Genomic DNA, 21,107 nt, shown 5'->3' with positions numbered 1-21,107 from the left:
AATAATGCTTGTTAAATGTGAAGAGCTGTCTAGTAGCAATTGAACAGGCTTAATATCTAGTTGATGTGTATTACTTTCCTTATGGACCCTGACGGTAAATATGCTATTAAGTAATCTATTAGTGCAAACTGAATTTAGTATTTCTTTTTTGCCTCCAATTATATTCATCATTTTAGAATTATAATCCCCAGCCTTATGCAGTGTGAGTGGAATTGTCAATGTACCTGTTCATACAAGTCTGCATAATATACTTGGTGTTAAGTGTTTGCAGAGATCCAATGCTCAAGATTTTTATGAGTGCATCGATTTTTTATGACACTTTTATGGATTCAGATATACTGAATTGAGAAGTTAAAATTTTGTCTGCTTACCTTTCCTGTTATTTTTAAAGCTGATTAAACACACACACACACACACACACACACATACACACACACACACACACACACACACACACATACAACAAAATAGTTTTATAGTTAAGGTAGGTAACCCACCTGGTACTTGAGGGTTCATAGTCAAAGTGGGCAACCTTCTGCACACTTTTTTGGGCTTTATCCTCCTTTTCTTCATTTCTCACATTCCAGAGATAAACTTCCTTTGTAGTGACAAGGAGCACATTTATTCCTTCTTCATTTTCACTTCAATACCACACTTAATAATTCTCTTAAAATTTTCTTCATATCAGATAATTTAATGATTTCTTAAAAACTTTAAAATAGGTGTCAATATAGTTTTTACCTATTAGACAATTGGTGAATATCTGATATATGACCTAATAGCAATTTGTTAAATTTGGTGTAGTTGTTCCACTTTTCTGCAAGTATTTATTGCACAGATGATGTTTAGGCCACTAATCAGTGAGGGCTCCATAGGTTAATTATAAGAAGATCACTGTCTTTAATAAACCTATAAGTAAAGTTGAATAGAAATAACCAATGTAATACAGAGTATTATAAGGGAATGAAAAGGAGCCAAGGAAAAGGAGGGCATACAAGATTTTCTGTAGAGAAGGCAGTCTCTATTATAATCCTACATCCTCAGCTACCTCAAGAAATCCCACCCAAAGTGAGAGGAAATTCTCTCTGATCCTTTCTGTGTGGCACAAGCACCCATCCTCTTCAAGGTGTAGTCTGTTCTAAATTTTAGAATAATTTACAACATTGTGAACTCCTTGAACAAACAATCTATTAAGTCATGCAACACATAACACAAACATTTTATTCTATTTTATTTTACTTTTGGTACTGGGGATTGAAGCCAGGGGCCCATTACCACTGAACCACATCCCCAGGCCTTTTATTTTTATTTTATTTTATTTTATTTTGAGACAGGATCTCACTAAGTTGCTTAAGGTCTTGCTAAGTTGCTGAGGCTGGTCTTGAACTTGCAATCCTCCTGTCTCAGACTACTGAACCACTGGAATTACAGGCATGCACCACTGCTCATGGCTATACCTACAGATTTTAAAAATACATTTCTTTACACTTTTCCTGCTTTAACCCAGACTGATTTGGGAGATAAAAATCAGTAGTTATATAGTTCTGAACTGCACTACCCAGTCTTGGAGTAGCATTCCATGTGGATGATGCTTCGTTATTATCCTGGTACTATCCTGGCATGGCCCTAGAGTCCTCATTTACTTTGCAGGCCTGCCTAACACATGGGAGCAAACTCACCACTTAATGCAAGCCCATGATACTTTTTGTTGAGTTGGTGATTGCTGGGAGCCTGGGTCTGCATTTAGATCAACCATTCCTTTTTCTCCTACAGCCTGGCGATCTGTGATTAACCTGTGTGACTTATTATTTTTTCTTAATTAAAAAAAAAGAAATAGGCTCCTTCAAATTGAGACTACATTGACTTTTATCATCTTTCTCTTATGGATTAAATACTTCCTATTGTTTAAAAAGTTACCACTTTAAATCAAGATTTTAAAAGGTAAAACTAATAATAGAATAGTTCTGAAATCACATTGTTCTTTTGCTCTTTTTTTCAATAAGTTTTAGTTCATATTGTAGAGGGATTTATTCTCTAGTTTATAGGGACAACACACTTACTTTGGAACTTTTGACCATGTAAAAAAGAACCCTGAAAGATCTGGAGAAGTGATATTTTAAGCATTATATTGTGCTCTGGTGGTTAGAGTTTAGCAAAATACAAATCAATAAAAAGTATATTCCATTTGTTTGTAAGTAAAAGATAGACTTAAAAATTAAATAAGAATAAAAGGCAAAGTAAAAATAAGGTGTTTTGTAGATTGTCATGACAAAATTTCCACATAATGCATTGTTGCAGTAGATGCATTTTTATGGGTCTGGCAATTTTTCTGAAATAGTCGATTACTTTCTTAGGTAAGATAGATGTGAACAGTCTCAGAGAATAATTTGGAATAATCATCTATGCAAATTTAACTTTTCCATGGATAATAATTGCTAAAATGTCAAAGGAACCTAAAAGCCTGACTGAAACTCTACCTTGTGCTGATAAAGAAATTCACTCAATTGATTTGTGTATATTGTAGGGTAGTTTTTAAGATGGGGGCATGGAATATAAGAAACCCTATATTCTGTATCTGTTAGTTCACATGACAGGTATTTACCTAGAACCTATATTATTGCAGATTACATTTTTCATATATTCAGGTAAGCAACATAAAAATCTATGTCTTTGTTTAATTTATAGACCAGATTTGTGTCAAATATATTAGATGGTTTTTTTTTATGACCATATCAAGGCCATTTCTAAGGATATTCAGGGTACTTCTCTGTGATGTAGCAAGTCTGGTCATTGCTGTGTTGAGCTATGTAGGTAAGAAAGCACAAAGGGAAACCTGCTGGCGATTTAAAATACATTTGCACAGGTATATTTTTGTCCTCAATAGAAAAGAAAAATATCATAATTTTACATTCAAAAATGTCATTAATGGTCTAAAAGACAGGAAGCAGTCTGTTGATTAATTCAGAAGTGCCCTTAAGTTGAGAGGTGCTGGGAACACCACCAAGGATAGAGAAGTGATATCTCAAAAGAGTAGAGCAAAAAAGGTAAAATCAAGCCTGAGAAGAAGCAGTAAGCATCTGCGAAGTGAGCTCTCTTCTCCTCCTAGGACCTCCAAATTATCAAACACATTTAATTATTCACAAAAATATTGACATGGCTGCGAAACACATTCTGGTAGGTGGAGATACTAAATGATACTTAAATCTAGCTATGTTAATAAAACAAATAGGTAAAGCAGAGAAGGAAGATGTGTGTATCTTGACACACAACTTAAGTCAAATTCTCATTTGAAATTTAAAAAAAAAGGATTCACCTGAAAATAGTGGGAAAAAATAGTCTTGGACCATAGAGGATTTATTTTAAAAGACTCAACAGTTTTCCTCCATATGAGAGACACAAATTGGCTTCTAAGTCTCTCTGTGGTCAGTCTGTGGATTATGTACAGATTTCCTTTCTATGCATGGGTGAGGAATCTCTATGCCTGACTGTTTTCACCCGAGAAAAGAATCTGAATTTGACTTGATTTGGGAAACACAGGGGAATATGGTGTTTTAATTGTTCTGCCATCATACTCTTGACTCTTTTTGTCCATTACTTCACACCCCAGAGTGTCAAGAAGTTGGCTGTGTAGCTGTGAACAGGGTCTGGAACCATCTTTCTGTGGGACAATCATAAATCTTGCCAAGGGATACAGAGAGAGACTTTTTCTTTCTTCCTCACTTTTTTATTCATTTATTGATTGTTTGATTTTTTTTTCATTGTCAGATTTTCTGCTGGAAAATTGAAAGAAAGAACTTTATTCACCATGAAGTAATTATCCCTTCTCTGCTAACCTGTGTTCTTTGCCCCTTTCTTTGGAGTTTCAGAAAGGGATAATTTCAGTTTACTAAAAAAAAAAAAAAAAATCATTTTGACAAACATTTATCCTTCATCTTCTCTGGAATGACTTATAAAATTGTTTCTTCATCTCCCATGAAAAACTGCATTCATTCAATAGGACCAGAAATGCTGGGAGAAAAGTACCTTGTCATTAGACAACCTACTGCTCTCAGCAGCTAGAACTAGACTTGGGCCAGATGATGCTTGCATTGATTTTCTTGATACAACACGAATGCACTTGTTCTTGGACTTACACACTTCTTATTTCTTGGAGTGTATTGCAAATTCCTAAGGGTCAATAGTGAACTCTGAAATCTAGTCTTGTTCCTGCAGCAGTGGAGCATAACTTGAGCCTACTATCATGCAAGACTTTATGAAATACTTAAGAAAGAATACAAGATGGAGCAAAAGTGACATGATATCATTGTATAATTCCCAAAAATACTTGAGCAAATGGAGTTCTGTGTGAATGAATGACCTTTTCATAAACAAGTTGAAGGTAATCCAGTGGGAAGTCAATACTCATTTAATGTTATTGGCCTGAATTACTAATACTCAGATTGTTTATTGCTGAACCGAATCTAATATAATGACATTCGTCCATTGGATGGTAATTAGATCTTAAAGGAAACAGTGAAGTTACTAAGGACCCCAAGAAATGTCATGGTAGTGATTCATTATGCATATAGTTATTTTTCTTGATTGATCTTGTTGAGTCAAATCATGCAGAGAATTAAAGCAGTTACAGTTATGGTTAAGCCACTAACATTATTACTCTGCTCTGTCAGATGTGTTGTAGAAGACAAGAACTCGAAGGTGGCCTGGTTGAACCGTTCTGGTATCATTTTTGCTGGACATGACAAGTGGTCTCTGGATCCCCGGGTTGAGCTGGAGAAACGCCACTCTCTGGAATACAGCCTCCGCATCCAGAAGGTGGATGTCTATGATGAGGGTTCCTACACATGCTCCGTTCAGACACAGCATGAGCCCAAGACCTCCCAAGTTTACTTGATCGTGCAAGGTAAGAAAAGAGTGGAATATAAGGTGGTAAGGAAGAGATGCAGTTGGAGAATAAGCACGTTATATAAAATATTTACAAAATTCTTTCTAGAAAGGAAAAACTTCCAAATGCAGGATTGCACTTAAGTATCTGTTTTCCTTCTACAAAATGAGTTTTAATGAGAGGGCTAAAGAGAATAGAGAAGTACCCTGGCCACTGTGAGCCAGTACCTTTGACAAGAAGGGTTTCTCCTAGTTCAGAATATAAAAACACACAGCAAAACTTACAGCTATTTAAAAAAAGATAAAATAGGAACGTAGGAACATACAGAGTGCTTAGAACCACAGGAAGTTCACTTTGCTACCCTGCCAGGTACCCGTGTTTCACCAAACTTAAGAGAGTTGGGTTTTACCTGTCCTTGTCCTAATTAAATTTTTTCATTAATTATCTGTTTTCATGACAGAAAAAATATTTTAGAACAATAATGGTCCCCACAGGCCTTGATATCAGTGGTCCAGCTTTGTGTGATTTGTATCTTCACTAAATAACAAGTTACTTGTGAGTAAGTCCACTGACAAGGAACTTCAAAGTCATTAGGGACAATTTGCTTTGAGACTGGGGTTTCCACAGGCACATCTGAGTCGGGGTTTTACAGAATGCAAACCCTAAATGGCATATGCATGCTCCTTAAGGATAGCTCCCTTGAGTCCCTTTTCTCATAATTGCAAAATGAAAACAAAGCTGATCAGCTGCAAAATTTTTTTGCAAAGTAAAGTCAAACCACCAGCAGTTTCAATCCATCTATCAGGAAAGATCTAAACGCTAACAAATATTAGGGCTGTGTTCGTGTATTCTTGATTTACAATTTTATGTAAATTTAATGCAAATTAGGCATGGCCCTAGGGCTCCTGTCAGGATTCCAGTGCAGTCAGTGGTGTGGCTAAGTTTGACTGTAGCTTCTATTAATGTGTTATGGAATTGATTATTGCCGTGTTTAAATTATTGCTCTTCCAGATCGTCTGATTAATAGATTGAAGCTAGAATAAAATACATCAGAGACTGGCTGATGCAAGAGTGGTTTAGTCAGGTGGCTGCTATCTTGGTCCATTTTCAATGGCTGACAACTTCATTTTATTCCTAATAAAAGGTGTGTCTACTGGTTTGCAAAGTCCCAATCACAGTCAAAGCATAGCACACTTTCCTTGTAATTTAGTGAAGAGTGCATGAGCTCTGTAATGAGAGAAACCAGGGTTTAGATCTCTGGGATCACATTTAATAAGATATGTAACTAGAAATATGTAAACACATCCAGGTGTTAATTTATCAGCTCCCTTGGAGCACGTACAGGTACACACGTACAAACACACACACTCCTACCTCAAAAGGAGAATTTTTTTAACCTGATTTAGTGGTAAAGGGAGAAGTGATAACTAAGGCTCTTCAGAACAAATTTTATCTAATGGCCTGTTATTAACACTATCTTGTGATTTTTCTTTCTTGGTATTTATTGTATTTCATTCATATATTTATTTATAATGTTCTATGCTTTAAAAATCCTGCTTAACTCTGAGATTTTTTAATACAATTTTAGTATCTTTATAGCTTTTATTGTCATTAGAAGAATCCTAGAGAGACCACAATAGATACTTTGTATTGTCCTATACTAAATAAAATTCAATGATCTGACTATTATATTTCTTGGTGAGGAAGAGATGAGAAAAGAAACCATTAAGTGTAGGTTTTTTGCTCAAGATCACACATAATTCAGGGAGCAGTTGAGAGCCAAGCAGATCTGGAGTCAAACTTAAAGCACTTTCTAATAGAAAGGAATCTTCCATTATAATGTTTTAAGAACTACTATAAGGGTTTTTATTTACGTCTGAGCTGACACACAGACTTTCTTCTTTATTTTACTTATTTTCTTATTTACCTGTGTACTTTTAAGCTACAAAACATGGCCTTTGCAATAAGGTTAAAACCAGAGCTCAGTTAGATCTTATTATACCTATCTTCATACCATGGCAGTGCTAGTGAAAATTAAGTTAACATAATATTAAGGGTTGGAAAAGAGCTACATTGTCAAGTGCTATTTATTGTCTTGTTTAATTATCATATTACTATTAAGTAGATGTAAATAATTTTATATGTATATTAAAACTTTTATACACACACATATATTCAAACAATTAAAGTTCAGAGGCAATAATAATAAAAAAAAACAACCAAAGTTCCCTATTGCCTTAGGACAGAGTTTCAAACCCACATCTATCTGATTCAAGATAATATATTTTCTTCTTCTTTAACATATTGCTTTTTTAAAAAAATTAATTTATTTTTGTTTTTTACACAAATGGGATGCAACTTTTCATTTCTCTGGTTGTACATAATGTAGAGTCATACTCATACATAGGATAATAATGTCCATCTCATTCCACCATCTTTCCCTGACACACACCCCTTCCCCTTCTCCCCCTCTCCTCTGTCCAATCCAAAATTCCTCCATTCTTCCCTTGCCCCCCAAATTATGGGTCAGCATCCACTTATCAGAGAAAACATTTGGCCTTTGGTTTTGGGGGATTGGCTTACTTTACTTAGCATGATATTCTCCATTTACCTGCCAATGCCATAATTTCATTCCTCTTTGAGGCTGAGTAATATTCCATTGTATAAATATACTACAGTTTCTTGCTTTGAGGGAAGCAATGAGGAACAAAACCTGTATTTATAAGGGGTATGAAGACAGGATTGTCTTTTCCTGGAGCCAGTGTCATTGAAAGGAAACTTTTAGACAATTGTATAGCTGTTGGCATGTGTGACCCCTAGCACCGCATATCTGCCACTTCTCTTTTATATGCAGCTTTGAAATTGTCAGAGGACTCATCCATTCACATTATTTATTCCCCCTGATTCTTACTCTGTGATTCATCTGTATATGGTTTTTACCCCATCCAAGATTCTACTTCTATGTATGACTGACATCATTCTTTTTCCCAGATCCACAGCCCTTTCCTTCAAACTCTAAGAACCTTTTATGTCCTTCCTTGATCACCCTCCATGGTTTCTGCAGATCCATGTAATTCCTTTTCTTTAATCAATGATGAGAACACCCTTAACTCAAAGGAGCTCTGAGATAGCACTACAGAATCATGACTCGGCAGTTACACTGCTTGATCCAGATCTGTTTTCCTTCCTATTACATATGTAAACATTGGGATAAATGACTTAATTTCCTTAAAGCTCCATTGTGCCATATGTAAAGTGGAGAAAAAAATTAGGAATTTTAAATCCTCCTAAATTTATCATAAGAAAAAGTTAGGTGACCCACCTAGCTTAATGTCTGGAGAATATGTATTGTAACCCAATAGATGGTGATGATGATGGTGATGGTGGAGAACAAGACAGTGCTGTTGCTCCTCCCATGTTTCTGTAAGACTCACCCTTGTGCTGAAGTGCTGCCCAGAGTCAAACAGCTGTTTTGACTCTCTTATGATTGGAGTGGGCTCAGGTTTACTTCTTTGGCACTCTAGAAGGCTTTGTAGACCTATATCCCTTTCAAATTCTTACCTATATTTATTAAAGATGTTTGAGTCAAAAATAAAGTTCATACCAACAGCATTTAGAGTGTTTGTTCAATTTTAGATGGGTGAAGTCTCCACAGGATTGCTGACTCAGTAGATCTGGGTAGTGTCTGAGAATTTGCATTTATAACAAGTTCTCAGGTGATGCTGATGCTGCTGATGTAGAGAACCACATTTTGGGAAGCACTGTACCAAAAGATTTGTATTCTTTAATATCACATGGAGGAAAAGAAAGAAAAAAATATATATGTGGGAAGCCATACTGCATAATTTTACTCATTTTCAGATAGTGGTACCTCTCCAAATATTCCTAAAATTAATCTTTTTAGACATGAAAACATGAGACTGAGAACAGATAGAATGATAGGTACCTTAACTTTCACACTCCCTTTTAGGCCCTCAAAGATGCTTACATAACTTAGCCCTATGTAATGAAAATCTTCTCTCTCTCCCTAAACTGTCCCTCTTCAGGTGTTGAAGCAGAAAACAAAATTATTGTGTCATACTGGTTCATGAGGGTCACCACACATAGAATATCCTTGTTGAAATAAATATGCTGAGATTTTTGCTAGACTCTGTATTTGTCTAAATGATAGCTATACACACTTTCCTCATAAGGTTAACTGAAGAAAGCTTTGCGTCAACAAATACAAAATCTATAGTTGCCTTTGAGTTCCATTCTAATTTCTTGATATTAAATATTCCATCTGTGTAAGTCAAGGGTACCTAAATAAAAACAGGCATTTGATATACTTAATAAATTGAGAGACCCTTATCTGAAGCCAGATTTTTTTGGTTCCCATGCCAGCAGCTTTATGGAGTCCAAGATCAAAGATTAAAAAAACACCACCCTTAACTTCAGTAAAATAAACAAATGAATATCAATGGCATTATTTTCAATAATAATTTATTCATTTTTTTTCTTCAAATGTTACTGTCCTGTGATTTTGTGATCTTTCTGATCAAGCTGATATGGAAGCATATGTATTAAGGCAATGTTTCTCTAGATACGATCCTTGATAACCTGCAGACAAGTCAACATTATAGTTTTTTATACTTGTTAAAATGCAGATGCCTGAGAACCACATCCAGAACAACTGAAGTAGAATCCTTGTGGATGGAAGCAAAACTTGCTCATACGTTGTGCTTTGCAGGTGATTCAGACAAACACAAAAAAGTCAAGAACTATTATTCTAGGGATCTAAGCAATCAATGAAAGGGATTTACTCTGACTGTCTGCTCATTTTCCCATATGAACCTGCATCAAATTATATTTAAAAGTATGTACAGCAGGTAATAGAGGATTACAATAATAATATTATAAATAAACCTGTGAATTCATTAAAAAGAGTAATCAATCAGGTTGCTGTAGCCCTGAGAATAGTAGCCCTCAAAATAAGTATAATTCTAAAAAAAAAGAAACAACTTCCATGTATATATAAAATACCAAGAAAATTATGATATGAAGATTTTTTTTTTAAATGTGAATCTTATTTTTAAATATTCCATTCATCATACTAACTTTTATCCTACCTTAAATGTATGTGACTTGCACTATATAATTCATGTATTTATATCAATACTAGATATGGACACATACATACACACACATAAATAAATATAATATGGAAATGATCATATCCCTGTTGAAAATTTAGCCTTATTCTTATGCCATTCTAATTTATTACCTTTTTTTTCCAAAATGGTCTAATGTAGAAAAAACTAATATTGGAGAGTTTTTTTTAACATTTTAGAATTTTAAAATGTTTTACAAATAAATTCACTTAGGATTAATAATAACCCAGAAATTTTTCTCACATTATGAATCAAATCATACACATTGCTAGTGGAAATATATTGATTATTTGTCAGGATATTTGTTGCATAATTACCATCATTAAAACAATGTAATTGTGAAATGATGTGAGAGTGATACTTCTTATAGAACCAACATGCTTTGTTTTTCTTTTCAAATTCCCACCCTTAAAAAGTGACATTTCCTGAATCTCATTAATCCTAGAACATTTATATTGAATTACAGTTGCAACGCCTATAGCTTCTCTTTTCTTTTAAGATTTTTGTTGTTGTTGTAGCTGGACACAGTATCTTTATGACACAAGACCTTTATTTTATTTATTTATTTTTTATGTGGTGCTGAGGATCAAACCCAGCACCTTGCATCTCACTTGTGTTAGGCAAACGCTCTACTGCTGAACCAAAACCCCAGCCCCTATAAATGCTCTTTCAATTTAGTAATTTAAAACTCAAATAAGCATGAATTAAGTTTTTCATGAGGAATAGTCTACAACCTATTATTTCTAGGATCAAATTTTTAGAAGCCAGTTTTACAATTCTGTTAAGAAGTTCTGATGCTAACCAAAATCTATTACACAGAGCTTTAAGCAGGTATTTTTTCTCTCTCTCAATCCCTTTCTTTTTTCTTTTTTTGTTACTTCATTCTTTCTCTCTTTCCTCCTATTCTTTCCTTCCTTAATAAACATCAAGTTGCATTGATTATTAATTAAATAATTGATCATTGTCTATAAAATTCCATACAAGTTTTGCCACTACATTGTTATTGAATTTAGCCTGTAGCTCTTCTCATTTTTAAGTATTCTAATAAAATAAGAATTTGAAATCTTAATTAGTTATATTTGTTCTTAAGGTAATTTCTCTTGATTAATGAGATTTCTAGTAATTAGCTGGAATTATCATTGGACTTTATATGCTGAAGTCTACTAATTTTCCTGCTCTAGAGCTTAATTTTTCAGACAATAGCCTCTTGATTGGCTGTTAATAGATCAGGTTTAGTCTTAAAAGACATTACTATCCATCACAGTAAAATGATAGCTAATAAGAATAAGTGATGTTTGAGGAGAAAATATTTGGGAATATTTCCTCATGCTGAGACCTTTCCTTGACCTAAACTTGACATTCTCCTTGAGGAAGGAATTCAAGTTTTATCCAAGTCAATCCCATCTACTTCTAATTATTTTTCACTTCAAAGCTTTCTCTATGTTTCTGTAGCCCACTTTTTAGTTATTAAAGAGTTTATATCCACACACTGTACAATCCAAACTACATTTGTCTTACTTGAAGACAATTGTCATCTCAAAGATGAGAAAAAATAAGAGAAGACAGAAAAAGTTATTGTATTACCAGTAGTGGCACCAGAGAGGTCTCAGAAAGAAACTTTGGACTTATGTGAAAAAGAAATCTACTTGAAGACAGAGACTAATGAACATTTAGCAAATTACTCCAATCTTGAATCATTGCTGCACTAGAGATTTTATTACCTATGGTCAGAATTTTGAGGGTTATTAGACAGATTTGGAGAGAGATATTTATTCCACATTGGGTTTGAATCTGCTAGATATTATAACAATGTATAGTATGAATGACAAATTATTTTTACTTGCATTTTCATTATATCATACATGGCAACTCAGAGATCTGCTCATTTTTACAAAGTTCACCTAAACATTGAAATAAATATATCTATACTTTCAAATATTTTAAAAATAGCATCATAAGCCACTATAAATCATAATCATATGTAGAACATTTATATTTTTCATATATCAGTAAGATACTATAAAACTATGAAAGGCAACATTTTTGGTGGGAAAGTAAATTTTTTCTAATTAGTTATAAATGATGATAGAATGCATTTTGACACATTTAAAAGCTCAAGAAAGAGTTTATTATCTGCACTTATATATATACTCACACCATATATATGTATATATATATATACATATATATCATAATACATATATGCATATATGTACACACACATATATATATACAAATATACTGTACACACAACACACACACTTTAATTATATCAGTTTGCTATAAATAAGTAGCATTTATTTTTGGACAACAATATAATTGATGGGCTCTCTAAAATTTTTCAAGTCCTAGGTCTGCGTGAATGACAATAAGCTTAAATATACAAAACACAATAAGTCTCCTTTTTTCTTTTTATTCAAAAAGCGTTTAAGCAGGCTAGATTGTTTTGGAAAAACAGCTCAACATGTGTCAGGGACTATACAAGGAGGACTTCTGAGTGCTGGTATCTCTGAAAGACCCAGGTCCCAAACAAGAAAGCAGCTGAGTGGAGAGGAAGTCAAGTAAGGTTAGGACTCTGGCTACATTCAAAAGGAGTAAGTAAGTAAGTAAATAAATATGTTTTGGAGTAAGTTCTGATTGTTGAGAAGAAATGCATAACTATGAAGAATGAGGAATCTGAAACCCTGTGGTTTGGGATTGAAATTAGAGTTATCAGTGCTTATTCTTGATGTGCTTTTTATTTCAATGGGGACGAGAGAGAGAAATAGTGTATGTACTTCATAGCCCTACCATTGAGAGGCCAAGGAGCACTGATACCCTAGTAACACAAGTGTTCCTAGGACCTAGCACCCAGATGTGGTTCACTATCTATGAAAAGGAACAAAGATTAGTTGGAGAAATAGGTGATTCAGGGCTGGATGAAGGTTGGAATAATATGAGTATAGAGCATCTTTTACACAGGAAAATAAAAAGTACTTAAAATATAATGTTGCGTATTTAAGTACCAAAGAGATTTCTACCAGCTAAGTCCGGGATGATTTGGGTTTCAAAATAATGATTATAATATAATATGATACATATATTACATGATAGCATATATAATAAATTGTATGCTAATTATTAAATAAAAATAATATAAATTTCTTTGTTAGAATGGTGACTAATAAATGTAGAAGAAATGATGAAAATGGAAAATTATCATTTGTCAATCATCACAGAAGTAATTTATGCAGACAAAAAATATCAATGGGTTCTAAAAGTTGCAAGTAAAAGTAAAATAAGGAATGCAATTTTTAAATAATCTTAAAGTAACTCCCCACAAAGTATTTATTCAAATAAAGGGTGAAAAGAATAGTAAGAAAAGTAGAGAAACTTAAGCTGAGACTTTACCAATCAAGTGATCAAAGTGTACACTACCATCATTAATGCTAACTGGCATCATGTGCCAGAAGACAGCAAGCAATCAAAACACAGCATTACTTCTGTAATATTTCTTTCAAATGCTTAGTCTGACAGGACATTAGGCATATCCAAGCTGACATTTTTGAGCAGAATTCTCTGTCCTCCAATCTTCATAATTATCAGTGCCATTGAAAGTCAGGAGAGGTAAAGGAACTGCCTAAAGATTGAAAGACACTGGAAAGGTACTACAATTAGGTATAATACATGATTCTACATGGGATATTTATGCTAAAAAGATATGATGGAGCAATAATAAAACTTGGGTGGAGTCACTAGGTACATGGGAATTCTTTGTAAAATTCTTGTAATTTTTCTGTAAATATAAATTATTTCAAAATAAAATGAAACAAACTCTAATAATTAAGGCAAGTATTAGTAATAAAATTAGTGAACAGAATCCAAAATAATATTATTTGTGGCATAATATTCAAGCTTAATATACTATAAAAATATGTACAAATACAATCCCAAAATAACAATGGTCACATGTTTTCTCTGATTTATGGAGGCTAACCCAAAATAAGGGGGAAGAGAAGAAGAGTAGAAGTTCACTATAGTAGACAAAAAGGAATGAAGGAAAGCGAGGGGGAATAGGAGAAGGAAAGACAGTAGAATGCTTCTGACATAACTTTCCTAAGTACATATCTAAATATATCACCCTGAATGCCACCATCATGGACATCCATAAGAGTGGGGTCTTAAGTAGAATAAGATATATTTGATGCTTCTGTAATTATATCAAAATGGACTGTACTTTCATGTATAACTAAAAAGAACCCATAAAATAAAAATATATTTTAAATATTACATTAAAAGTCAAATGGAAAAACATGAGATAATACCAATAACTAATAAAATACTTGTAACATAACTCTACCTCTCAATATTTAAATATTCAATAAATTTAGTCTGGTAAGTATGGACCATATTTTTCTTAACATGAAAAAGACAATTAAACTCATACTAATAAAAGTTAGGAAAAGGAATACCAACAATTATTATTTTTATTTGACATGAGCTTGAAGATTCTGCTCAATGCAGTCAAAAGAAAATAAAAATGAAAAGATTCAATTAAGTTGAAGGATGAAATAAACTTATCAATATCTCTAGGCAATTATTATTAATAACTAAACAAATGCTTATAAATTAGTGAGAAAAATATTATCACTAATAAAAGTTTAATATGTATGTTGTCTAGTTATCTGAAGAAATACATAAAATTAATAATATTTAATTTAGTTATAATAAGCACATAAAATCAACTTAAAATGTACACTCACAAAACTGAAAAATTTAAAAATTTACAAATAAATTAGGGTGCAGTAGTATTTGCCTATAATCCCAGAAATATGAGAGGCTGAGACAGCAGGATTACAATTTTGAAGTCAGGCTCAGCAGTTGAACAATATCCTCAGCAACTTACCATGTTTCAAAATAAAAACCAAAAAAGATTGGGAATGTAGCTCAGCAGTAAAGTGCCCCTGGGTTCAATCCCCATTACTTAAAAAAATAAAAAGAAAAAAAGAAAAGAAGAATTAAATAAGCAAGGTAGAAAACCTAAATGCAGAAATTAGAGAATAAAGGAAAAAGTTTTTAGATTTTTTTTAATGGAACAAAATAATTTTTTAATGGCTACACAAATAAAATTAAAGATGTAAGGATGTTAAATATACACATGGTAATTTTCCTTAAGGTAAATGGAATTTTTCATGTGCCTAAAAATTACTTGGGAGACTTTGTTGAGATTATTTTAAATATATCACATTACTGATGAAGAATAGGTGGGCACAGCCAGCAAACTTTTTAGAAATGTATTTGTTTTATTAGGGATGATGATTTCTACTAGATGCCAAAATATTTATGAAGCCAGGCCTATATATATATCCCTGGGTAACCCAGTGACTCCAGAGGCTGGGGCAAGACGATTGAAAGTTCAACGCCAGGCTCAGCAATTTAGCAAAGCCCTAAGCAAAACCCTGTCTCAAAATAAAAAAATAAAAGAGGGCTGTGGATGTGGCTCAGTGGTTAAGTGCTCCTGGATTCAATCCCCAGTAATAACAACAAAAATAAAAATAAAATACATATATGTCAAAACAGTATGTTTTTGATTTAAGAATGATCACCTCAGTAGATACCAATGAAAGGCCCAAAGCTACCACATTTAATAATGTCACATATAATACAAGATTTTTTTAAATCATGAAGAAAGTATGATTCAGAAATGGTTTTGAATGTATTAATTGAAGAAAAAATAAAATTATTATTATTATTTAATGAATTATTATTTTTTACTCATAAAAATTGATACCCCATTTCTTAAAATTTTTATAGAAGTAAAGCTAAAGACTAAAAGATTCAATAAATATATATTTCAACAGAGTGAGGAAGGCTTGCTTGGCATAAAAGTAAATGAAATGGCAAACAAAAGTCCTGAATAAATTTAACTATATGTATGTACATAAAATATATAAAGAAGTAGCAAAGTTACTGAAACACAAAATAGGTAACAGATAAAGTTTTCATACCTTTGATATATGAGCATATTGCAGCAAATACAAAAAATAAAGAAAAATCAACAAAGAAAATATAGCTAAAATTTGTCAAGGGACATCGATTGCCAATCTGTAAAAAGAATACATGGAAATAGAAAAACATAGGAAATTATTAAAACCTCAGCAATAATCAAAGAAATAAAAAGAAAAATAGTAACAAATTGTTATTTTTAAGCTAGGAATACTGGGAAAGGGTTAACAAAAAGAGGATATCCAGAAGTGGCAAATCAATAGGAAAACTGACACTTTTATATCTCCCTGTCGAGAGTGTAAATTAGTAGAAACTTTCCCTAGGCGAAAGTAGGGATGTCTATCAAAGTTTTAAAATATATATCCATCATTTGACCCAGTAATTTATCTTCCATAAATATGTAAAAAGAAAATCATCTGAAATGCAAAACTAGATTTTTGTACCAAGTGGCCAATGCAGAATTATTTTTAAAATACTAAAGGAAGATGTTCAAAATATTGAGAAGAAGGAATTGAGAAGTTACATTGGGGATATTTCCTAAGAACTACTGTTAATGTGAACATTATAGTGGCTGCTCAGAATCTAAACCTCTTCCTTACATAAGGAAATTTATCTCCTTGTCGACATTGTCAGGATACAGGCATCACTGCCGGGTGTAAAAGCTGGAATAAAATTTACATATCCTGAAACTAGGGCTCAGCCATGAAATGCAGTCCTTAAAATTTCAATGTCCCAGATTCAGAATTATTAATCAACATTATTAATATAAGAAACTGAGAATCAAAGAAAATCTATGCATATAACTGGTGGCAACTGGAGCAGTGGGTTAATGTGGGAGTGTTTGGGTCACTGATACTCCAATAAGGCTGGATCCATTCTTGGATCTGTATTGCTGCTAGTGAGAACTGCAGCATCTTATGTTCTATTCACCAGTGGTCCTGCCCCTATAACAAGATGCTCTGGCACAATTTTCACTGTGCCTCTTTCCCAAAGGTGTGAGCTACAATGAGTTCCTTGCTGTACTAGACAGCCAGAGATGTTTCTCTGTTTCTTCCAAATAAAAGCTCTTGAGCTATGCAGCTAAACAGCCATTAACCATTATATTTTAGAAAATATTTTATTAAATGATAAAAATCTATGCAACTTATGGTCAAATGAAGTGACAGTTTTCTAAACAGCATAACCTCCAGCATTCATTCTGCAAACTGTAGTCAATACACACTCACATCATATGCACTCAGATATCCATTAGAAAAAAAATAAAGGTAGAATGAAATACACCAAATAATTTTACAATGCTTTGGAGGGTTTTGGCTTCATAGATAAAATTTTATATTATTTTGTTCTAATCTTATGTGTACATTGTGTACATACACTATAGCTAGAGAAAGTGCAATATTTTTTTAAAAAATAACAAACGTGATTGTTGAATGGACAAACTATAAGAAAAAAACACTTCTTTTAAATTTCTGTTATGCTTTCTTCCTCCTTTTTATTTTCCTTTTAATTTATTTTTCCTTTAGCCCTCCATCATACTCTAAAATGAGCATTCATATTCTTTTTCTTTTTTAAAAATTTTGTTCTAATTAGGTATTCATGACAGTAGAACACATTTTGACACTTCAAACATAAATGGAGTATAACTTCTCATTCTTCTGGTTGTCCATCATGTGGAGTTACACAGATTGTATGGTCATATATGCACATACGATAATAATGTCTGATTCCTTCTACTATCATTCCTATCCCCTTATCACCTCCCCTCTCTTTACTCCACTCTGTCTAATCCAAAGTACTTCTACTGAGCTTTCATATTCTTTTCTCTTTTCTTTTCTTTTATAATGGAGGAAGCAAACTGATAAAGTCATCTAAAGCAAGTAGGCCTTAAATTACTAAGTTATCATGCCTTACAAGGATATATTCTTTTTAAAAGACATAATATAAAAATAATGTTGCATGCACCTGGGTACCTACATACTACAAAGTCTTGGGGAGAAGGAATGAAGTCAGAGATTTTGTGTCAGTAAGACTCTGCCAATCTCCTCAATTCAAGTAAAACTGTAGAAGAAGAACTTTTATGTATAAAGTTTCCAATTTAAATTTTTAAACACCTAAAAAAATCCTTAATCAGGACCTTATGGTTATCCTATTACCATCTGCTGGCTTTACTTCCTTGTCTTCCTAAGCTGGAGCCTGTAATGTGACATTTCAGTGGTCCCCGTCATGGCGCCAAAACTTCAAGTTTATTTGATCTTATCTTGTTCTGAACTTTCCAGACTCTCATCCATGAGTAACTCCTATAATTCTTTTTCTTCTCTACTTTACAGAGTATTAAATTATGCTAGGAAATTGGATACCATGACATTTTATTGAGGACCCTATGAACTCATGCTAACCTCATTTGAATCCTCACGTTTTCTGTACATCTTTTCATTCATCATTTGTTTTCAATTCAATTGCCTAAAATAGCTTTACTTTTCTTTTTCCATATTCCCTATTTTCATCCTCCCACTGCCCCTGCCTGTCAGTCTTATGTTATTCTCTTTGACCCCTATTTTAATTACACTATTAAAAAAGTCCCTCTTTTCTTGCAATATCTTTTCCCTTTATTTCTGAAATAATGTACTATCCCCTATTTTATTTCTTAAACTCACTCATCTTGAGTTCTGTGATCTTCATATTTCTGCATTTCACCAGAGCTGTACTTGCTTCTCCTTATTTTTGAGATCTTCCACTAATGACCTCATCTTTGACTATCACATCTTTATGTTTTAATTCCAAGTCTCCATTGCCAACCTTGCCCTTTATGTTCTGAATTCTAGCCCAGAAAGAACTATTAAACATTTCTTTCTATCTCGTCATCCACTTCATGTTTATCGTGCTCAGGTCAAAATTAATTTTTACCTCCAAAGAATTTCTTCATTTTTTTATGATATCCTCATTTCTGATAATGACATGATTTTTCTTCCTGAAACAGGTTACTTCTAAATTCCCCATTTCACCTATATCTTTTTTTTCAATCAATGATACATTTTTGTGAAGCATGCTTTCTTACATTCTCTAAATTAGACCATCAGCACCTCTTTCCCAGAATTTTTTTTTCAGAAAAAGTGCAATCTATTGCTTTTACCTTTTAGCATTCTAAACTGCCCTGAACACAACTTCTAGATATTTGTGAGATGCAGCTCTGATACTCTCTTATCTCAATTCTTTATGGTTCACAATAGTGACGGAATAGTCTAATTTAAAGTGGTTCTCCCCCAACATATTGTTCTAAACTTACTTCTTCCAATGTGCATACGCTAGGTCCTGTATGATCAAACTCCTCCCCAAAATTATGAAAATTGAGTCAATCAGGCACAGAATATGAGAAAGTGTACTTCTGGCAGAACCAGACTGTGAAAAGGCTAGAACATGGTAGAACATGTTGAGTGATGAGAGATGAGAAACAAAGGCAGGCTGCTGAGATACAAAGAGCCCTACAAATATGGTGGAGTTTGGTTTTGGTTTGTCTTCTTTTTCAGTGAAGGTGTATAGGGTTCCTAAATTAACAGATTGACTAAAAATTTTAAGCAGAGGAGTAACAATGGATTCCAATTGGAAGTTCTTTTTTTTTCCTTTAGGTAATTATTTTAATTTCAAGTACAATTAATACATGTACGTGTATTTTAATTAATACATGAACATGTATTAATTGTACATATTAAGGAGTTCAGTGTGATATTTCCTTCCATACATGTATACATACCATGTATTAATCAAATTCAACCTCTCTTTATCCACCCTTTCCCCCTCAATATCCTTCCCAGTCACTAGTAATAACTACTCTATACTCAGGTTGACTTTGTTTAGGTGCCACATATATGAAAGACTGTGTGGAGGAAAAGGGAAAAGGAACTGTTATACATCGTTGGTAGAAATGTAAATTAGCACAACCATTATGGAGAATTATGGAAGTTCCTCAAAAATCTAAAGATGGAGCTACCATATGATCCAGTAATCTCACTTCTGTTTATATAGCCAAAGGAAATTTTCAGCATACTAAAGAGAAATATGCATGCTTGTGTTTACTACAGCACTATTCATAATTGCTAAGATATGGAATCAGTCTATTTGCCCATCAACCCTTGAGTGCATAAAAATATGGCATATATATATGCACAATGGAATATTATATTACACAACCACAAAGAAGAATAAAATTCTGTCCTTTGAAGTAAATAGAGGGACCTAGATGACATTATGTGAAATAAGCTGAACACAGAAAGAAATACCCAGTGAGATATTTATTAAATGTCACCCAGCATACTATATGTAGTTTCTCTGTCATGTCTTACTTGATCTTATCATCCAAAGGCAAGTTCTTCCTTCTCTAGATCATAAACACGTTTATCTCTCCCTTAAAACATGTTGTATTCTACTTTTTAACACAAGTATTTGATTACACCTTTCCTCCACCAGCACAAAGTTCCCATAGTACATAGAATGGGACTAATTTATCTTTGAAACCACACAAAGCTTCAGAAAATGGAAGCTTCGTAGAATACCTGGCAATGGATGATGAGTCTCATTTTCTAAGAGTGATATCCAGGCTCACAAGGCAGAGTGGGATCACATAAAGAATGTTCAGGCTGTATATGACAATCTTAGTTTTTATATATTGTGATTTTTTATCCCACTTCCTTTGTTATGGATGGAGCAAATCTTTGTAATTATCTATACCTGTTCACTCTGCTTGAAATAGCAATAAGTATTATCAACTCATTTACCAGGATGTAATGAACATCATCCAACTCATAATCACTGAATACTTTTTCTAAAGAAAATGCTTCATTTTTTTCTCCTAATATTTGCTATATTAAATCTGAAAGAAAACTTATTATTTTCTATCACATATCCAGTCAGAAAAGCTGGACCAGGCAGGCCTATGAGTTAGCAAAAATGAGAGCATTTCAGATTGTTCCAAGGAAGAAAAATGTGGGGAGATGTAACTTTCCCGAATGCTGATTGGTTGGTGAGCAGATAATGATTTATGGCACATTTTAAATTACTCTTCTGGATGGAATGGTTTATGGAGGGGGGAAATGGGA

At 33.2% G+C, this 21,107-nt stretch overlaps 1 protein-coding gene across 2 annotated transcripts in view; it reads left to right on the top strand.

The window, feature by feature from the left end:
- The window catches only part of Lsamp (limbic system associated membrane protein), a 593,641-nt gene that overhangs the window by 321,010 nt on the left and 251,524 nt on the right, over positions 1–21,107 (top strand). For both annotated transcript variants that reach the window (XM_026395911.2, XM_026395906.2), the window contains exon 2: positions 4,668–4,900. In XM_026395911.2, the coding sequence (XP_026251696.1) occupies positions 4,668–4,900 (233 nt within the window). The remainder of the gene's footprint in view (positions 1–4,667; positions 4,901–21,107) is intronic.

This window comes from Urocitellus parryii, chromosome 2 (assembly GCF_045843805.1).
Source record: "Urocitellus parryii isolate mUroPar1 chromosome 2, mUroPar1.hap1, whole genome shotgun sequence".
NCBI lineage: Eukaryota > Metazoa > Chordata > Mammalia > Rodentia > Sciuridae > Urocitellus > Urocitellus parryii.
The sequence above is the reverse complement of the archived record's forward strand: the minus strand, read 5'-3'. Positions and strand labels throughout refer to the sequence as shown.